The sequence below is a fragment of the Phalacrocorax carbo genome, chromosome 9 (genome assembly GCF_963921805.1).
Source record: "Phalacrocorax carbo chromosome 9, bPhaCar2.1, whole genome shotgun sequence".
Classification (NCBI taxonomy): domain Eukaryota; kingdom Metazoa; phylum Chordata; class Aves; order Suliformes; family Phalacrocoracidae; genus Phalacrocorax; species Phalacrocorax carbo.
The window spans coordinates 20,851,348-20,873,720 of record NC_087521.1 but is presented as its reverse complement, the minus strand read 5'-3'; the positions used below and the strand labels follow the sequence as shown (position 1 = coordinate 20,873,720).

Genomic DNA, 22,373 nt, shown 5'->3' with positions numbered 1-22,373 from the left:
ATGTGATGGTCAAACTCAACAGAGCTGCCTGAACTGAAACCAGTGGGGTTTACCCATGCCTTCTGGGAGGTATAATGCAGAAGATCCAAAAATAGATCCCCAAAGCTCCACGGTGCTCTAGTGAGTATCTCTAAGTAAGCTAACTTTTCAGTTTTCAACAGCTGAGGGAAAAACTGAAAAGCAAAGTAGCATGAGAGTGTCTAACTGTAATAGCTGTCTTGAGTGGAGTGTGTTAAACGGGAAGGAATAGGAAGGAGACCTCCTTTAGTTAACAGAACTCCATTTCCCAACTCTGTCTGATCTAAAATTTGCTCATTTGGTGCTGTCACTAAAAATAACATTCCTTTTTGTATCTGATTAATGTGAGGCAAGAGAACATACTGGGCCACTACACATTTCTGTGCCAACTAGAAATCCCACAAGAGGAAGCAGAAATCTCAAAATTAAAGAATATCTCACTTCTATCAGCATTGCCCCCACACATCAGAAGGGGAAATTGCAAAGGTGTTTTCCTTTTTTCATATACCTCAGATGCCAACTATTTCCAATGTGTGTAAGCTATCCTGAGAGGCTGTGCTGCACTTCGGTTGTTGAAAGCCCCATCTTATACAGTGAGACTGCAGGTCCCATGCCCTGCACAGAAGTCCAAGAGGAGGTTTACATACAAAGGGGTGAGTGGCCTTTTTCCCAGTGTGCTTCTATAAGCCTAAAGATCATAAATATCTTCTCTCTTGCGTTCAGGCCTCCTCAGCTACTCTGAAGACAATAGTTCATCTATCCACCGGTTGCACTATGTCTGTGTGAGGCATCATGGTTCTGCTTTGAGGGACTTACCTATCCCCAGACTAGAGATAATTTCAAGGTCCTGAAAACTACTGGCTTCTAATATAGCTTGAGGCAGCTTCAGGGTGAAGGGCAGCACATCTCTGTAAAAAGAAACACAGTGAAAAACCAACAAAAGAATAAACCCCACAATTGTTAGGAAATCTGGATTTTACTGTTGGTTTTAGTGACTGAATTTGTTCACAATTTCAGCTCTGTTCTGCAATGTCCTGGATGTTGTCAAAGGAAGATCTCATGGCCAGTAGGGCATCATGGACATTGTGCTGGCCTGGGTTGCTCTGATTTCACAAGAGATCACCAGCTCCTATGGTGATGCTTCATGCCATGCTGCTGGCTTAATCACTGCACCTTGGCTTCCTCCTCTGAAAACAGCAGGAACACCTCTCACCTCAGGGGAGGCCACAAAGGTTGAAATACCTTCCCATGAAAAGTGAGGTGTTGCAAATGGTAATTACTGTAATTAGAAAAGCCATTTTTTCTGGTGTGGAGGGGATTTGGAGTCCTTTTTCTTTCTATTTACCCCTGTCTCCCCACCCTGCTTCCTCTTTTAACAATCAGTGTAAGTGTAGGGCACAGGGACACAGCAAGGCACAGTGGGGTTAGGGAAGGAAGACCCCTCCTGGGGAAGGGAAGCCCCTGGGTGAAGCAACTGACAACGATGAAGTGCTGCATGATACTGAGAAACACATATATCCCTCTATTCTCTGTTCTCAGTCTTCTGATTGCTTGGTTTCTTGAAAGATGCTGTATTTTTACTAAAAGAAAGATGCACTTTCTCAGAGGATGTTAGTCGGGTTTCACTGAAACACAAAGTCTCAAATAATTTAACGGAGCTCTTGTGCTGGTGGTGAACTGTTCAGGTTTGCCTCTTGCCCAGTGACAATTTGCTAAACCTGTTCCTACCTCAATTCCCATTCTAACAAGGACTAGAAAAGCCAGTAATAATAGTCCCTAAAAGGTAGCAAGGAATGGTGCAGGGTCTTTTTACACATAAAAAAATTTAACAAAATGTTCTGCAAGAAGCAGGAAAATATTTTAGAAAAAGCTGCCCTTGTGAGTAGGTGGTCTCTACTACACAAATGCACACCCCAAAAATGGCATGTGACTGCAGAGCCGGGGAGGACCAATCTGTTGACATATGAATGCATATTTTTGCGCTTATTAACAGACACATATCTTACTGATGTACTGTGTACTCCATGGGTTCTTTGTGCACCACTAAGCACTCGTCACACTGTTTGACATAAACCTATGTGGTCCCAGGATTATTTATTTTTCATGCAGATATCAGGTTTAAAAGAGGAAGAGGGTCCATGGACCTTCTGCTTTCTTTGTTTGTTATTGTTATATACATGAGTAGTTCCCTTCTATTCTTTTTTCCTTTTTTTCGATAGAAAAATGCATCTAAAAGTCAGGAAACAAGAAGGCATTGCCCTAATAGAAAAAAAGTCTGGTTTTATTCATGGGGCAGCAGCTTGCAGAGAAGACACCGAGTCACTTGTTACCTACAGGTGCTATTTTTGTGATCTAAGGTAATCTATCCAGGCCAAACTTTCTTTTGAGAAGAGCCTGTCAGCCCTGACAAGCTGTTTCCAGCTATTTATAGATAACTATTTACTACAGCCCTGAGAACAGGTCTCCCCACTCACCATCACAGAGGGCTCCTACAAGCTGCCAGAACACGGTAGGTCAGTGCCTAAGCAGCCTTTTTATTACCTACTTCTCTCAGAAAATTTTTCCCTATTTACCTTGTCTTTTGACAACAACCTGAGAAATCACATGAACGATCTGAATGTGTATTTGACATCCAGAAGTAACATCTATAACAGGAACAAAAAGAAAAGCTTTTCTTTCTTTCTGGGACTCTTTCTTAAGCCATGATCCTTCCTGCAGGAAAGCAGAAGCGAGCAGATTTTCCCTCCCACCAGCCATTTGACTAGAAATGCCCAATTCTTGTTTTCATTTGGGCTCTTCTTTGCTCGTTTGGTAAGACAGAAATATTTGTATGTGGCTGGGTTTATGCCCTTTCTATAGGGTCTATACACATCTAGATGGCTAAATGTCTTTTCACTGATGGGGGTGAGACAGAGCATGGTCCCTTGTGTGTGGGTAGGAGTCCTGGCCCAGCAGTGTTGAACTCAGCTGGCTGCAGGAGCAGCCCCCAGAATAGTGCAAGTATTACTGGCTGGGTAAGTTGCAGCACGCTGTACCATACCATAGATAGACTGTTCCTACTACGTGACCTAACCAAGTCACTAGCACGGCTGCCTTGTAAGCATATCCTGACTCTGCTTTCCCCTCTCAAATGGCAATAACTACTTTAAGAGTCATCTAAGTTTATATAGGGGAAGTCAAAAGTTTACATCAAACTCAAAACCAGGCCTGCTGCAGCATGAATGGGGTAAGCAGGTTGTGGAGGTGTTGCTGCAGTGTGCTAAGCACACACACACAGATTAGAGGAGACTGCAGACCCACAGGTTTAATGACACAGAGACCTGCATCAGCTGCTGATCAAAACTTGCTGTAATGAAAATTACCTTACAGGTCTTTCCCGCCTCTGTGCCCACTGTGTTTGGCATTTCTGTGCTGAGCAAACAACTAAGGTCTGTTCTTTATTTTATTTTCAAATTTTGACCTAAGAACAGAAATTATTTCAGAACTACTTGCCTTTTCAGATTCTCCGTAAGTGACTAAGTGTTCTGAGTCTTCTGCAGGCATCAGTCCACTAACAGGTTTGCTAAGTCACTGCCAGGTGTATGCTTAAAGCTGCTTTTATTAAAAGGTGGTTAATCCAGGAACCTTTTTCCTCCCTGCCCTCCTAGCCCCAGTCCTGTGCATCGGTCCTTTGTGGGTGCAGCCCTACGGAACTTCCTCAGACAAAGCTTCCAGCTTCAGGGACAGCTGTGGTTATGGTGCACCTGGATAGAAACTAGGTGATCTGACCCCATCGTAGATAATAGCACCTGAAATACCTCCTACTCTGGCAGTTTAGAGGAAACCAGAGGAAACAGATGGGCCTGTGCTGTGACTGGACACTGGGGAAAGGCAGTCCAGAGGGGAGAGCGAAGTGACCCCTCCACCGGAGCAATTAATCCAACTCACCTACTGACACAGTAGAAGGCAACCAGTTTGAAGACATCCTCAAATACAAGGACAGATCCTTCCAGGTACAGAACTGATGAAAAACAAAAAAGACAGTCAGCAACCCTTTTCTTTGAGCTGTATGGTAAAAAAACCCTGGTGGGTTTGGCTCACACATTGTGTATTCTGCGACTGTCCAGTATTTGCATGGACTAATATGAAGAAGCATGAAGAGCTGGCTTCAGACAGCCAAACACAATGAATTTCTTCACGGAAACACTCAGGAAGAAATGTTTCATCCAGGCTTTCTGAATGGTTAGCTCAAGATATCAGAATGTTGTGATATATATAATAGAAACTATAGAATAGAACTATAGAATGATATATAATAGAACTATAGAATAATAGAAACTATGGGAAGAAAAAAAACCCAGGTCACATCCAAAGGGTTCATTACAAGCCCATCTATGTCTGAGGATGTGCAGAATCCTGGGGCTGACCTTGTGACTCTCCATGTTGGAATCTAGTTTGGTCTGGATAGACAAAGCGCTTTGAAGTAAAAAAAGTAGAAATTACTATTTCATTACTATGTGTGTGGGCTTTGACCTGGGTCACGCAGGCAGTGGGAGCACAGCCTGTTTGTATCTCCCACCTTCTCCTTCCCATTGTGTTATACAGCAACAGCACTTTCCTTTAAGTGGCAAAATACAATCTATACCACACTGCAGAGTTCTTCAAGATGACCTCCTTTATAACATGATATTGTGTAGTCCAAATCTTACATGTTAGTATAGAGATTTTGACTCCTAAGCTAGAAAGAATTCATTGGCTAGCGGAGAAAATTTCACATTGACTGATAACCCAAGGCAGAAAGATATGAATCTGCAGAAGAGACATGTCCATCATTGCTTCTGCTTTATAGTCTTACAAATTGTCTATGCCCTGTATATACATAACACACCATCACAGAAACTGACAAGTTTAAGGAAATCTGCAATGTTTTCTCAAAAATACCCCCTTACTGGTGGTGGAGAACTGGAGCACCAGCGCTGCACCATTCCTGCCACAGGAGCATGCTGGGAATCCTCAGGGAGCAGCACCAGCTCAAACCCACATAGCCACTCTGCGTCTTTCTCCGCTGTTTTCTAGGCCACAGTTCAGAGCTGTGGACACAAAGCTCAGCTGCTTCCTCGGTCTGCCATGATTCATAGAATCATAGAATGTCCTGAGCTGGAAGGGACCCACAAGGATCATCGAGTTCAACTCCTGTCCCTGCCCAGAACAACCCCAAAATTCACACCATATCTCTGAGGGTGTTGACCAAGTGCTTCTTGAATAGCATCAGTCTTGGTGCTGTGACTGTCTCCCTGGGGAGCCTGTTCCAGTGCTCCACCAGCCTCTGGGTGAAGACCCTGTTCCTAATACCCAGCCTAAACCTTCCCTGGCACATCCTCCTACCATTCCCTCAGGTCCTGTCATTGGTCACCAGAGAGAAGAGATCAGCACCTGCCCCTCCTCCTCCCCTTGTGAGGGAGCTGCAGACCGCAATGAGGTCCGACCTCAGCCTCCTCCAGGCTGAACAAACCAAGTGACTTTAGCCCCTCCTCATACGGTTTCTCCTCTAAACCCTTCACCAACTTTGTGGCCCTGCTCTGGACACTCTCCAGTAGCTTTATATCCTTAATGTACTGTGGCGCCCAAACCTGCACCCAGCACTCGAGGTCAGGCCACACGCAGAGCAGAGCGGGACAATCCCCTCCCTCGACCGGCTGCAGTGCAGGGCTTGAGGCACCCCAGGGCACGGTTGGCCCTCTTGGCTGCCAGGGCACGCTGTTGGCTCATGTCCAGCCTGCCATCAACCAGAACCCCCAGGTCCCTCTCTGCGGGGCTGCTCTCCAGCCTCTCATTCCCCAGCCTGTATGTACATCCAGGGTTGCCATGCCTCAGGTGCAAAATCTGGTGCTTGCCCTTGTTAATCTTCATACGGTTGGTGATTGCCCAGCTCTCTAGTCAGTCCAGATCTCTCTGCAAGGCCTCTCTGCCCTCAAGAGTGTCAGCAGCTCCTCCCAGTTTTGTGTCATCAGCAAACTTAATTAGTATTCCTTCCAGTCCTGAATCCAAGTAATTTACAAAGAGATTAAAGAGTACCAGCCCCAAAATGGATCCCTGCAGAACCATGCCAGTGTCTGGCTGCCAGCCCAATGTAACCCTATTTAGTATAACCCTTTGAGCCCGACCCATCAGCCAATTGCTCACCCACTGCATTATTTGTTTATCCAGCTGTATGCTGGACATTTTGTCCAGAAGGATACTGTGAGAGGCAGTATTGAAAGCTTTACTGAAATCCAAAAAGATCACACTGACTGGCTTCCCTTGGTCAACTAGGTGGGTGACCTTGTCATAGAAGGAAATCAAGTTTGTTAGGCAGGACTTTCCCCCCATGAACCTGTGCTGGCTGGGACCAATGACTGCGTTGTCTTTCAGGTGTTCTTCAATAACTCCCAGAATAACCTTCTCCATAATTTAACCAGGCACAGAAGTGAGACCGATGGGCCTATAGTTACTGGGGTCATCCCTGTTGCACTTCTTGAAGACTGGGACAACATTTGCCAGCTTCCAGTCAACTGGGACCTCTCCACATTCCCAAGAGCATTGAAAAATCATTGCGAGAGGTCTCACTATGACATCAGCCAGCTGATTCATGGCCCTGTGAAAGGTCTCCAGCTCCTTGCCCTGCGTGCCTGGTTATTAGTTCTCCTACAAAGCAGGGCCTCTGGCACCTGCAAGAGGGAGACATCCGCCTGACACTCTCCCCCAGCTCCATGCACTGGCTCTTGTTCTCCAGCCAGCAGAGAATCCCAAGGGAAGGAAATGCTTAAGCTTGTCTCTTGTTCAGCTTCTCAGTTCATTCCCCAGACAAGGCATTTCCTTCTTTTACTTCTCCCTTTGTCCTAGCCCAGGCCCTGCAGGTTGCTATTTTGGGCTGAATACACCAATGTAGGCATTTTTTAAAGAGGCAAATGCCATATAATTCTCAGAAGTCATTCCTAACATCAATTTGCGTTGGATCAGCATGAACAGATCAACCTTAGTGTGCACACTGATAACCAGACTGCAACGTGGAGTTTAAAACATACTTTGAGGAAAACAATCCCTTTTCCTCATTTTTCTCCCACAACTGGAAAAACAAATATTCAGCAAGTTTTGTCTTTTTCCTTAGTAAGAATCATGTTTCAGTCAGGGATTTTCATTAAACATCTACCATGAAAAATTCCTATACTTTGAAATCCATCTGCTTCACAGCTCTGACACAGGAAACAAAAATAAAGACAAAATGCAGTGTTGTTCCAGAGAATTAACCAAAACCCAAGAGTCTGAATTCACTCAAATCTCCAGCAATTAAATAAAGCCCTTTGTGTGGCTGATGATTTTAAGGACTTTTTTCTGTTAAGACCCACATGTTCACTTTGGCAACCCGAGTTGCAGGTGTACGTAGGAAAGCAGGCTGCACCTGTACATGTTTACAGACATGAGCAGATCGCTTGGATAGGGACTAATGATTGTTTCTGTGCCAGGAAGCTCTGCCACTTGGGAGCTTGAATTTTAGACAAAAGAATATTAGTTCGAGCTCCTCAGTGACAGGAGTATCCACACAGAAGTGCCCTGTCATCGTACAGCTACTCCTCCTCCCATATATACTTAAATAGGATAAAACACCAGAAATCACCAGGAATTACATAGCTAAAGCAGTCTAGGTACAAAAGCTGCTGGAGCTCTGGAGCTTAAGGACAAGAGTTTTCAGCAGGTGGTATATAGAAACTGGACTGTCCCTGGTCGGCTCTGAGAAGTCATAGAAGGTAACAAAATCAAGTGTATTTGTCAGCAGGCTGGAATTCATCATAGAGAGATCCACAGCTCTGCTGGGACATTTTTGGGAGGCCTGCAAACAAACAAGAATAGAGAACCACTGCTTTAGATGGATCGTTACTCAAGGTACCAGCACCATCAGGACCAATACTCCGCCCAAAACGTATTCTGAACAGTGACAGTGTCAAGCAGCCTGTGCAGACCGGGACCCACTCTCAGCACGGAAAGCCTTGCAATCTCCTGTGGGGAAGGCCTTCCTTGGGAAAAAATGTAACACTTTTCCTTAACATGTTTTTATCTAGACACCTGCTGACCACCAACAAGCATCATGATAAGCAGTTCTTCCTGACACCTTCGCTGTCGGGTGGCAGATGATGGGTTCAGTACAGGAACATCTCTTGTGGGAACAGCTGTCATTTGCTTGTAGAGACCATTAAGTGGGTCCTGCTGCATGTTTCTAATTCTTGGAAAGATGCAGAAAATAGCAAGTTTGTACAGCTAAAAGGGCTCTGCTTACCGTTGGGTACAACATATCTCTCCCCCAGTGCCATTACTGCCCTTAAGGCACCCTGCTCTGAGAAGACAGTCGGGAAGAGGTGCTTTTCTCTGGCTGCGGATGTGCTGTGCGTAGCTGGGGACACTTCACTGACATCAGCACTGCTGCTCAGGGACAGATCATGATGTTGCCATTTATAGGAACTCATGACTTTTGCAAAAGCTAAAAGCAGATGCTTTTCTGCCAGACTGCTGTAATCTTGCTGAAAACTGCAGAGGCAAAATTCAACTCTCTTGGGCTTATAAAACTACACCCAGGGCACCTGAAGAGCAAGAAAATCATGACATCTCACCAGAACAGTGTCAGGATGTAAGAATATGATCAAAAGCAACAGCAAAAATAGGCTGGGTTCTGTGAGCCAAACATATCACCACAGCATATTGAATTTTACCTGATATATGGAAGCCCACAGAAAAAATGTCACCTTCAGGAAATAAAAGGGGAAATGTGTAGATCAATGGGCAATTTTGAGCAATCTGAAACAAAGATATCAGAACTAATTGAAATTTGTTTATGGGTGAAGGAAGCATTAGTAACACAAACTAGTGGTTCGCTGGTGACCATACTCTGTTTTGTGTCCTTTGTGCAACTCAGTAAGTGAACAGGATATGGCCAGGCTATGAACTGCTATAAATATTTATGATTGCCTTATGTTTCCTTTTACTACACCAGCATGCTCTGAAGCATGTCATCTTTAGGCACTGACTGGAATTTGTCTTCATGTTTCCTGTACTCTTTATATCTCCCCATCATTTCTCCATCCAGATGCCAGTATTTTTGCATCATACTGTCCCTGGGCATTCTGCATTTCTTTCTGCTTTGATTTTCCCCCGCAGAACTGTGTTTGCTAGTCCTGGTGTTCTGGTCACGTGGACAAACCATCCCAATTTCCATCTTCTTACTGCTTACATGGGCCCATGGGACCCAATTACTACAGCTTCTTCTTGTCTAATGGCACTGTTAGCACTATTCACTGTTTTTGATATCTATGTAATGCTTCAGAGACATCTGAATTCAAAGATATGAATTCCTTATTCTGCAGCAGTTGAGTTAACAGAGGACTACTGAGAACACAACCATACTCAGAAGTCCTGCTTGGGTGTGCTTGAGATACTCTTGTCTTTCCAGATTCTGGCAAACTATGAGATTTGTCATCACGGGAGTGATTCTACTTTTCTATTTCTTTTTTAAGATTTAAGATTATAACTCCACAGACTCCTAACCAGACCTTTCATTGATGTTTCCCTTCTTTCATATAAGTCTCTGGCTTGATACCACAGTTGCCATGACTTTGCCTGCACCAACCTTTGCAGTAAGCACCACTGGCCATCTTTGCTGCTGTTCTGCTACCCTCCGCCCTTTACTTGCTGTGAAGATGAGATCACTCCAAGGCAGAGGTTACCGACTTTCCTACTTCTAGATGTTGATGTTCCTAGCTGTTATGTGGGCTGGTTTAGCAGTTTCCTCCCCCTGGGGAATGAGCCCTGGGTATTGTAACAGAGGACTGCTGTGACTACTGTAACCCTGGTGCTGAGGCTGTTGCGTTTGTCATGATAAACTGCACTTGTTGTATCTGCTGTGCTTTACAGAGATGCGTGAGAACATGATGTAATGCCTTCAGGTTATTGCTTCAGTTCCCCGAGCACATGCAAACCTCCTTCTGCCCCTTCTTCATGCACTAGGCTGGTGGTCGTATTAAGAGAAAGAGCTTTAGCTGGAAAGAGAGGAATTTAGATTACCTTGGTGGAAGTCCTTAGGTGTTTACAGTGTCTTTCTGCAACAGCTCTGTTTGAAAGTTCCTAGTATCTGCTCCTGATGCTGTTGTATTACTTCTTGATGACTTTCTGGATGGTGTGCATGACCTTTAAGTGCTATGTTCTTGTAAAACACTGTCATTGTTTATCGGTTTTCTCTTGTCAAGGACTTTTTATTTCTTCTATAATATGCTGCCTCTGCCTCTTCCATCTGATGTCTAAGCTTTAGCTTCCTTTTTGGTTGCATAGTCCTAGACTGCCTAGAACAACCCAGGTCTATTTTTTCTTTCTTGTGTTTTCTAGTGATTCTTTCATGAAACTGTCAGTTGTTTATCTTTTTTCCTTTCATCAAGGATGGGCAGAATCTTCCTTGGTTTGGACTTCTGCCAGTCTTCTGTTGTGCATCCAACTCATGCTTTCTCACAGAATTTCAATTTTATGGTTTCCTACAGAGTTTACTCTTTCTGTCCATGATGAAAAAAATCACTGCTGGTGGCAGTTCCTGGGAAATTGAAACTAATGAATTATGAAAGTGATGAAGTGTTAATAAGCTTGGGTCTGGAGTGTAAGAGAAATCTATTTTTAAAATACGTTTTTCACAAAATACAATTGTATTGTGCAGAATGAAATTAATGTCGTCAAAGAAGATGCAAAACACAGGCTTTTGCACTCTTCTCAGGCTGGGGTTGAGTGGAGGGGACACTCAGAGTTGACTGTTTCCCTGTGCACCATGTGCATATCCTGGTGCTAAGAGAAAGGACTGTCCTCACATCTAACAGCCACAGGGTTCTTGGCCACTCCATTGTACTTTGGCTCATCCACATTCACCCAAGCAGATGGGCAGCACCTTGGTGTCCACTTAGATTTTATGCCTTCAGTTCAGCAAAAAATCCTGCTGCTGCCTGGTCTTGTTGCCTCTGCTGCAGGATGCTTGAGCAGAAGCATGTTACAGTCATTTTGCTGCTCTGTTTCCTCCTTATTGCAATTAGTGTTTCAGCAGGGGTTGAGAAAGTGGCTCTCGATGGTACTTCAAGCACAGCTAACCCAACTACAAAGAAATGTGTTACAGCTCCTCAGTGCTTTCCATACAAGTTTCCATGTGGACAAGTCCCGGCAGGCCCATGGGCACTGCCAGCCATTTCAGGGGTTAAGAGCAGAGCACAGTCTGGTGAATGGCTGTTTGGTTTCAAAGCACTTGCTTTCTTTGTCAGATCCTCACCCTCCATCTCCTTTTCAGTGCGCAGATTAAGACCTTAAAGTCTGTGGAACTTCCATACCTGGTTTGCACTGTTTCTTCAGCCAGAGGCTGGGTAGATCCAGGACTTCTTCCCAGGACCAGATGGCAACATGAAGTTTAGCTAGAGTTTTAGATGTAGCCATGCAGGGTCTGCTTTCACACAGCAGGGGTGAGGGGCAAAACGTGGCCTTTCGGAAACACTGAGGACTGAGAGGGCTCCCAAGGGCACCAAGAGGAGTAGGGTGACATGTTCGATTGATGTGATCCCTACTGTAAGCAGTCAAGCACTGTGGGATTGTTGCTGGAGAAGTCACATTTTCACAGGTGATTCAGCATCCACCCATACATTACAATGGCAGTACAAGATTTATGCTGCCCAGCATGGTGATTCAAACTCTCAGGACTCAGGGCTATGACTGACGGACAAACTGAATATAGATATTTGCAAGTTGCTCTCAGAAGGCAAATCTCTTTGTTAAAACTTTGTGAAGTAAATGAAGCTTCCAGATATATAAAGGGTCTCCCCTGTGCCTCATGTAACAGGAAAGGACGCTATGATTTGAAATGCTGGGAGTTTAGTTCTCAGCAACAATGTCCAGGTTGTATATAATCATAAGAATCGATCCTTATGTGAAAAACGTATCTTATTATACAGACATATTTTATTAAGAACCATTTTTTAATTTACTTTAGAGAAAAGTTTATTTCTCTGGCTCTGAGATACATAATGAAATACCATAGAGTTGAGGTTAATCATATAGAAAAAGGAAGTTTTCTGAGCATTTTAGGGGAAGACAGCTGGTACCCAGAACCACATTCTGTGTGAGACACTTCCAGGAAAAAAATACCCATGCTTTCCAAAGCTTAGTGAAAAGGACTAGAAAAGGACTAACCCATTCTGAAATGGCAGAGGTCAATAGGGTAGACAATAAAAGGAAAAAAGGGTATTTCTGCTTCTAAGAGCTGCAATCCCACCTAGTTGCCAACTTGGCAGAAGAAGGTCCTCTGAGTAGGTTAGACTGCACTGTCACTGACTTTGAGGGTCCTACCCAAAGGTCAAAGCATGAGGTCCTTACTGCCCTCATTTTACTTCGAGCACTATCTTTTTTACCTCATTTATAAGTCTACACTTTTGTTTTTAAGCTTAAGATCTTCAGATAGCAAACAATGTCCAAGGGCAAAAATGATAATTTGTTCCAGTTTAGCCACTGAAACAAGGGCACTGGTACTGGTTTAGAGTAGCTGTTTTAAAACCAGTAAGCTTTTTGGGTTATGTTTAAGGTACTAAGCAGAGAAGAGTAAGATAATATTATCCTAGAACAGCACACATAGTCTCTAGCTCTGATTACACACAGATTTTGCGTTATGCCTCTTGGGAGCAAAAAATAAGGCACAAAAAAGCCAATGTGAGGATTAACAAAGCTAACAAGACCCTGAGGGCTTCTTTCCAATAGGCTTTCCCTACAATCCTATCAGTTTAAACCTAAAGTAAAAATGAAAATGTTTGCATGGAGAGACGGGAGGTAACTCTTCAGGATGAGAGTTTAAAAAAAAAAGAAAAAAACCACCCGCTATAAGCGACTAGAATGTTTCCAAAACAACTTGTAAACCACACAGAAACCTGACACTGTGACATCTTGAAAAAGCAGCTGCACAAGTGTCTTACGTTTTAAAAGCGTTTTATGTTTTAAAAGTGCTTTATGTTTTAAAATAAGCAGTGCATCAAAGTGAAGTGGAACTCGGCTGAAACGAACAGGACTTGGTGAGACTTTCTGCTTTGCTTGTGCACGCCTGCATTTAGAAAAGAAATTATGAACTTGCACAACAGGTTATAAAGTGTGTCCTCATACCATGTTTTACAATATCCCCCAAGCACTCTGTTGCTGTTCTTGCCAAACCAAGATTCTAGGCTCCTACTTCAGAGTAGTCTCCTGAGTGGGAACTCCTTGGCACTAACTCAATTATCATCGTTAATAATGATGGGGATAATGGAGAACTCATCCTTGCCAGGTGGACTAACCTTGGGAAGATGTCTAGGTTAGACATCCTTAGAGGTCTAGAAATCATTCAGTGTCTATCTCCAATCAAACCACAGACGGTAGACCAGACAATGATAATGTCTCCTGTACCCTTATAACAGTCCACGCAGAGGTGGCCTTTGGCTTTGCATCGCCTGTAGAGGCACATGAGATCAGCAGAAAGCAACAGCAAAACTGCACTCCTTAAGGTGGAGGCCAGGGCTGGGAAAGAGCTGCCCAATTCTCCCATGCCATGGGGTGGACCGCTCAATGTTTTTTCGTGCCAAGAAGCTGCGTAGGTGATGGTAGACTTTTCTTGCTAATGACAAACATGCATAAACAGGGGAAACTGGCCCATGCTGAGACCTGGGTGATGCAGGCAGATTGTTATCTGTGTCTGAGTGAGGCTAATCTGAAGATAACTAGGGTAGCTCTACATCTTCAGAGCTGTCACACAGACACACCATCAGCAGCAACAGGAACCGCTTTAAAAGATAACATTTGTCAGTCTACTCTCCTTAACAGCAAGTTGTCTACCTCACTGGACAGGAGTCATTTACTATGGGAAAGTAGGATACTGGCCTGCATGCCCAGAGGCCTTCTAATATGCAATTAAACTGCTTAAAATTTGAAGCTTAAGGTTAAGTACATATTCAGCTTTTCCAGCCTCCCCTGCTAAAAAAACATAAACTTTTATTCATCAACTGGGTAATCCTTGAAAAAAGTAGTCTTGGACAAGTCCTGCTGCTGAAATGTATGATTTGCTTAATTGAGATGGAATTAGGGAAATCAGCCATTTTGGGCAAGAGAAAGGAATAGGGATCTTCTCTCCCAAGGGCTTTGATAACTCTGTCATTATTTTTTCCAGCACATTTCTGCATACAAAAAATATCTGAATAGTATTGTTCGTACTTCAGTGCTGAACAAAGCCAAGTACTCGGCAGACAAAGGGCCTCTCTGCAGCCCTGTAAATACAGTACTGGCTGGGAGCTGGGCTTGTTCAGGGCTAGTGGTGCACGGCTGGCCAAGCCCCTTCAGCAACCTGTGCCTCAGCTCTCAGTCTATAAAATGCGTGCAATAACACCAACTGAAGGGTTGGTGAGACCTCTGTCACCAGTCTGCCACCCACCCTTCCCAAAGTCACCAGCCACCCCCATATCATTTTCTTCTCCTTCCCAGTTATTTCACATAACCTAGCACGTGGTAGCACCTCTAAGGAGCACTGCCCCACCACACCATCCTGCTTTCATGTCGCTACATCTGCGCTGCTCACTCCTTCCCAGACATAACCTGCATAAGGGAGAGGAAGATGGAGACCAAAGGGGCATAAGAGCATGGACACTGCAAAAGTGCTTCTCCTGACAGAAGTCTCAGCACAAAGTTACAGCCTGAACTCACTTAAAACCTGGTTCCTGCCTCTCCTAGGGACAGTGCTCATACCCTTTTCCATCTACTTGTGCTCATGATGCTGCAGGACCCTAACTACTAGTTACTGGGACCACTGATGTTTTTGCCTTACATATATATATATATGTATGTTTTCAGTAAAATCACATTCTGTAGTAAACCTGAAGATGAAGATGCTTAATGACCTTCCCGGCTGGTAGACAAGTCTCCAGGATGGTTCATGAGGTGGTTGCCAAGGCAGTCCCCTCCTTGTCTGCTTTATCGTTAAATAGCAGCATGAGGTATCAAAACAAAAATTAAAAAAAAACCCAAACCCAGAACTTCATCTTTTCACTCTGTAATGTCAGATTTTGCCTCTCATCTATTCAGAGGAAATCAGCTATAAATAGTCCTACCCTGCTTTTCATGCCTTAATTTACTGTATTAAGAATTCTTTCTGATGTTGAAAGCTGCAGGCTTTCCACTCAAGGAGGCCAACTGTTTCAGTTAAAGTGACCATTTGAAAAAGAACTGTGGTACCATTACAGCGATAACATAAATAACCAGATGTACTTTCTGATGCGCCCTTCTGCGTGCCCTCTGATGAGCCAGAGGTTATCTTGAGAGGTTCAACTTGGGAAGGATGGGATGTACATTTACTCCTTGGATTGTCCCACTCCAACTGAGAAGTCCTTTTAGCACCTGTGCAAAACCAGTCCAGGAGTCTTGCAGTGCTATTAATTCCACACGATGAAGTCTATCTCAGCCTGCAGCAAGCTCAGCTCTGCCATATGCTGAGGGGCATATAATGGCTTCTATAGGGCATTACTGGGCCTTTTCAAGCACACTGAGATACCTCATACAAGTTAATTCAACTGGAAAACTGCACTGATTAAATAGACTGAGCACATTCTCTTTCCCCTGTACACAAGGTATCTACCAAAGAAAGGAAGGTTATTGGTTTTGGCGAGATCACAGGTGAGACACTAACCAGGAAGTATATATGGTTTATTTCTTTTTTCACCAACATCCCTCTGTAAATCTTTGCAGTATTTTTCCCAGAACTTGGGTCTTAGAGAATGGGAACCGCTTTTGCTGCTCTACTGAGACACCACTTCTGAGAACTGCTGTCTGTTCTGAGATTGCCCATAGACTGAATCAGTCTCACTGGTTGGTTCCCCCTCCTGGGATCACTCAGGCTGACAGGGACCCGAGGAGGTCTCTAGCCCAAACCCCTGCTCAAAGCAGGGTCAGCCATGAGGTCAAACCAAGTTGCTTAAGGCTTCATCCAGCCCTGTCCTGAAAACTTCCTGTGAAAATCTGCAAGTGCTACCCAAATAAATGGCTTCATCTTAGAAGTCAGTGCCATGAATACCGGCACTTACTTCAGTTCATTCACTTTAGCTATGAGGTGAAAGATCCCATATTTCTGACCTCAGTCAGTACCACAGATTTCCACCTTTTCCATCTCCATTCCAGTTCAGAAGGGATACAAAATAAATGCAATAAAAATTAATTTAAAAAATGGGAGATTGCTTTCCTATAGGTTGTTTTCCTATATCTTCTGTTTTCTGACTCTTTAAGATATTTAACGTTACACCCTTAGGATTTCTCTGCCACTGTGAGGGTTATTTCTCTTTCTGGAAAAAAAAAATTCTGTTTATCTTCACTCTACTTCCTGATTCCAGCAGGCAGGGTGTTCGTGAAAAGACTTGCAAAACTGAGGAAGCTATTGCAAGAGCTGCCAACACTTCCACAAATATATTCATATCACAAACATCATCTACGCAACTGGCCACTCTCATTAAAGGAGCTAAACTGTGAGTAGGCTGCAGTAACTGAGCTATCCTCCCTTTTTTCCCATGACCTCATTTATGCAGTACTTCAATGCAGTTCATATGGGAAAATATAACCTGACTGTGCTGTACCATGTTAGCAATGGGGACTTTGGTCTCTGAATTTGTTAATCCAGCCTCAGCAACATGCGTTAAAAGAAATGTTAACAAGATAATACAGGGAAATCTGCCATAATGGACCATATCTGGCCATAGTGGCTAGACTGCCAGCAGAGTGCAATAGGTAAGTCCATCATCAGCATCTGAAGGTGTTTGAGCTAACAAAGAGCATCTACTGAGTCAATCTGCCTCCTCTTCCCTGCCATGTGCTCACTCTGTGATGCCCTCACATAGCACTCAGACCTACCAACCCATGCAGGGACACAGGCAGGAATTTGTATCCCTTGCACCTGAGCTCTGCCGTCATGCCAGGCATGCTCACAGCCCTCACCTCAGGCTGGCTGGGCTGTAAAGACCAGGTTTTCAGCAGCTTTGTTTGCAGTCTTATCTGCAAAGATGAACAAAGTCCATCCCTCTGTTAGTCTGATGCCCCTCTGTAAACATGCTTCTGCCTGATTGCTGTTGTTTAATTACCTGCTACAGGTCAGTAAGAATGACGGCACGTGCCCTTTTTATCCCGTGCAAATGGCATTAGTCTATAATAAAAACCATTTTTTTCTCCCCATGTGTGGTTGGGAAGTGTAGAAGTGGCTGAAGTAACTTGGTAATGGTGGAAAAAGTTGGCTTTGAGAGCTAAGCTTACTTTCACAGCAGTAGACTGTACCTATTTGGGATTATTAAGGCAATAAAGTAGATTGTGAAATCTTAGCCCTTAAATAATCTCTTCCCTTTTCTGATTAATTTCACCCTTCCTAAAATCGAGTGTTCAAAGGAACACCTTTGCTTGTCTAAACTGCTGTTTCGACTCCCCAGCAAGGCCTGCATTCCTGCTGCCTCTAGACCTGGTGTAACTCTTTCTGTCCTGATGGACAAAGCTCACCAGCAAAGCTGGTGCATGTACAAAGCGGTCAGGTCCCCACAAACTTTCAAGGCAAACCGTTTTCCTTTGATAAAAGCAGTTAGAGAATTAACCAGGCAGGTAAACTGCTGTTGTGTGTTTTACTTGAGTTGTGGTCGTCTCCTAAATCCCTACCGTCTGTCTCAAGCATTTCGCATCAGGCTCTAGCCTGCACTTCTTGAGCTCTGTCTAACTTTAAGAAAGGCTAAATAAGGTGACCAGGGCAGGACACTGGATTTCTTTATCAACATCCTTTTCGCTACCAGACCGTCAACTTTGCAGCAATACTCAGTGTCTGCTCTTAAACTGTTTCTGAGTGCAGTAATTGCCTGTATCTTTTCTGTCAAGGTATATTGTGGGTCCTTACCACAAGCCTGTACCATATAACCTGAATTACAGCTGCTGTCTATAAACCAGACATTGAGTATAATCTACCATGTCCAGGACACTGTGTCTCATCTTTCAAAGGTGGTATTAATTGTGATCTGGACTTTTTTGTATTACTTGGAGATAATTTATTTTGGCTTTTCTATTTCATTGTGTTAAGGCTATTTCAAGACCTCCAGTATGCTCCAGCTCAGTCAGCATTTGTCTCCAGAGAAGCTGGGAGGGTCAGAGCAGGCAAAGTTTTAATTTAAATCTCAGAATTTTCCTGTAATAAACAAAATAACCACACTACAGACACAGCTTCACTACAGACCCCTCCTTCAGCTGAGCATTCATTGATTTTGGGGCCTCAACTCAGCCTTGGCCCAGCACATTGGAAAAGATGCTTCTGAACAGCTATGTCTGGTGGCAGATAGTCCCATACGGGTATGGTTTAAACAAGGAACAAAGATAGCAGCTTCACAACATGGGCTTATGTGAACAGCCTCAGGAAAATAAACCTCCAAGTGATCAAAGCCAGCACAGCAGTGGGGGAGACAAGAGGCAGTAGCGTGATTACAAGAGCGGGCATCCATGGCAGGACCAGGCCAGCCTCAAACCCCTTAGGACATGAGCCCGAGAAGTTCAGTGCTCACTTGGCAAATCAATTCCATAGTTATTTCTATAAAAATTTCTAATAATATGAATAATATGTTCTTCTTTATTCTGTGCAATTGCAGATACTTTTCCTGTTTAGCATAATTTTGCATATTTGGAAAGGAATCACATCCTCTTTTTTGGTACGGAAGAGTTTGGAAAACAATCACTACACATTCCGCACCAAAGCGTATCTGCATGACTCATGAGAAGTACATGGTCAGCTCATGAAATCAAATTATTTTCAGCTATAATTCACAAGATTTCCCAGAAAAAAAAGAAAGCATTACACTCAGTATATGATGCCAGAGCATTCTTCTATTAAAGGACTTTACCTCTATGGCATGTGACTTCATAACTCTTTGTGAAAGTAAAAGCTACTGCCATTATCTGCACCAAGTGGTCTATCATGCTCAGGTGCTTCTTTCAAGCTCTCAGTATATGTTACTTCAAGCATGCACATTTACTGTAAACACTTGATTCTTTTGTTTTTAATACTGCTGCAAGGTCACTGATGTCAGTGAAATGATTTCTGACTGTACACACATAAATGGGAAGAAGAATCTGGACCTGAGGTTTGCTGAGAAGAATGAATGGTAGGAGTCAGCTGAGGAAATGGTGCTCACTTCTTGAGGTATGTGAGGCTAGGGCTCCATTTTGGGATGAAGCAGAAGTCAGGGAGAGCTCTCAGAACTGAAATCACAAAAAGTAGTTGAGATTTTACTGAAGCTTGAGAGATACCTCCCAACACTGCATCTCTAAATGGAAGAAATCTTGTAACAAGCCTTCTCTTTGGGAGATTGCCACTGTTCTGAGTAAGAAGTAAGGGATCCTTCAAGCTGAGAAGCAAAACCACAGAGATCCAAGGCTTTGAAAGTTGCTGGCTTTCTCAACTTTCTGATGAGCCACATGGTAGCTGCTGTTGGGTGTCTACCATACCTGCTGCTGTGACCAGGCTTTAGCCTTCCTGTCTCTGGAGGAATTACAAATAAAGATGAAGAACCAGAAGAAAATTTTTAAAATCCAGTTTCTTCATTCTCCTGCTTTATGATTCTAAGGGCTACTTCACAGAACAGGTGAAAATTCCCCACAGAAAAAAGGACAGAGGTTTCATTTCTTAACCCTCTTACTTAGTGGGTTCTTTGGGGATTTCCATTTTTAAAAATCACAATTAAATCCAGTCTTCCCCTCAGAAAATGATACTTCCCTAAATATTTCATCAAACATCAACAAAGCAGATCTGATATGGGGAAAAGAAAGAGAAAAACAATGATCCACCATTATTTGGCAGTGCAATGCTAGGAAGCTTCTGGTACTTCATTGAATGACCATCTATATATGTGTTGTGGTTTAACCGGCAACTAAGCACCACCCAGCCACTTGCTCACTCCCCCCATGGTGGGATTGGGAGAGAATCAGAAGAGTAGAAGTGAGAAAACTCATGGGTTGAGACAAAGACAGTTTAAACAAAACTGTTTAGGTAAAACAGAAGCCGTGCACACAAGCAAAGCAAAACAAGGAATTCAGTCACTACTTCCCATGGGCAGGCAGGCGTTCAGCCACCTCCAGGAAAGCAGGGCTCTGTCACACATAACAGTTACTTAGGAAGGCAAGTGCCATAACTCCAAAAGTGCCCCCCTTCCCTCTTCTTCCCCCCAGCTTTATTTACTGAGCATCATGTCATATGGTATGGAATATCCCTTTGGTCAGTTGGGATCAGCTCTACCAGCTGCGTCCCCTCCCAGCTTCTTGTGCACCCAGCAGAGCACGGGGAGCTGAAAAAGTCCTTGACTAGGGTAAGCACTGCTCAGCAATAACTAAAACATCAGTGCATTACCAGCATTATTCTCATACTAAATCCAAAACACAGCACTATATCAGCTGCTAGGAAGAAAATTAACTCTATCCCAGCCACAACCAGAACAACATGGATCTCAGGGGCTGGGCAGCAACCTCCATACTGTTATATGATACTGGGGAAAACCTCTTCACATACTATCTGAAAAATAGGACAGGATGAGAAAGGCTTTTTACAAAGTGCTGCATATGGCAAAAGTAAGAGACGGACATCAGTGTAGAAATGGCACAGAGCCATCATGTCACCTCTAAGGATAGTGCATACTTCTTTGTGTCACTTGTGAAGTTGAGATTGCACAGAGTCCTCATGAGGACAAGAAGCAGCTGGCAAAGTGCTCCAAAATAGTAATCTGGGATGGGTTGCAACTTGGATTTTAACTGGAGGGGAGGATCTCCTTAAAATCTGAACTATATATGTCAAGGCAAACTCAGCTTTCAGTTTACATCTGAGTGCATCAAGTCTGTGGAGTCTAATGAGATGAACCAAGGTAACAGGAAGAAGAACTTGCTCCCAGTTCTTCAAACCCTTTAGGAGCTCTCAGAAAGGGACAAACATCTCTCCATGGAGCACATTACACAGATCATTGCTTATGTGTCAACTCAGAAAGGAAACACTGGGAGCAGGCCAGCAAAACCAAAGCTGCTTGTCCCCAGTACAGTTGTGAGGGGGATTCTTGAATGGCGCGGGAATTACAGCTGGTCCTTTTGAAGGGCACTGGAAGGGTACCAGCTCTACTCCACTTCATGAAGACTCAAAGAGCAAGTAGCTATTAGGAGGATTCACCTCTCTCTTTGCGATGTTGGGTGGCAAATTGAAGCCTCCTTTTAGCAAGCACAGAACTAAAAAGGAACTTTCTGAAGTTAAAGACTAGATGCCTGGAAAAACCCTGCCAGTCTACAGTGGTCCTCAGGCTATGCAGCTGGCATGCTTTACACACTCTCAGGAAGTATAACACCAAACTTTAAACAGCGTTGCATTCCACAGCAAGATAATGTCTCTGGGGCACTCAGAAGTCTCCCAACCTGCCACATAGAGAATACCAGAGAAGAGTGAAAGGCACTTCATTAAGCTAAGGCAATCTAGACATACCAGGGTACTTAGCAAGGAAGCTCAGATTCTAGTCTTAACTCTTTTAAAGATTCAGAGAACATAATTCTATTTCCTAAAAAAAGTTTAGAAAGCAGTTAGAGTAATGCAGAGACAATAAATCAAAGCTAATGTATTAAGTTACTCCAAGACATAGAAGATTTACCATCTCCTCTTATGCCAGATACAGTCCTTTGGCTTTACTAACAGGATTTAATTTGATTTCTTCTAAACTCAAAACCAGGCTGCTTACTCTAAATGATAAAGGAAGCAAAAGCATGACTCTTTCCATGCCCAGTGCGTTCCTGTCAAAACGGCGTGGGATGGAGAACTGAAAGGCTTTCTACAGCTCAACGCTGACAGAACTCAAGCTAAAAATAATGTGAATATCCACCATAGGAAGGCATCAGCCCCATGGCTGCTAGGATTGTTGCGCATGCAACGGCACTTCTCCTGCTTTTTGAATAAGAGCTCATTTTTAATTGCCTTCCTCCACTTACTTTGCAACTTGTATGAAAGCAGTGGAAAGTGATTTAATTCTTGTTCCTACCAGAAATTTGTGTCTCTGAACACATTCTTTGCATCAGGTTAGTGATAAATTAGAAATAGCAAGCAAGTAAGTTTGCAAAACATGGCAGAAAAGCCTTTCTAGCTAGGCTAGCTCACAATGAAATGTTTGTTCTACATTTTACTTTGCCTATCCTCAAAGAAATCAGATTTTATGGCACAGGACACAAGTCAAGAAGTGACATTTCTATAAATTACACTTTTAGGATGGGAGGATTCAATTTTTTATCTTTTATCCAAAGGA

General features: G+C 43.5%; 1 protein-coding gene across 1 annotated transcript in view; it reads right to left on the bottom strand.

The window, feature by feature from the left end:
• RIN3 (Ras and Rab interactor 3) overlaps window positions 1-22,373 on the bottom strand; it is a 71,435-nt gene that overhangs the window by 23,744 nt on the left and 25,318 nt on the right. The window contains exons 4-5 of the mRNA XM_064460604.1: window positions 3,946-4,018; window positions 835-926 (exon numbers count right to left, since the gene is read on the bottom strand). Coding sequence (XP_064316674.1) covers window positions 835-926; window positions 3,946-4,018 — 165 coding nt within the window. The remainder of the gene's footprint in view (window positions 1-834; window positions 927-3,945; window positions 4,019-22,373) is intronic.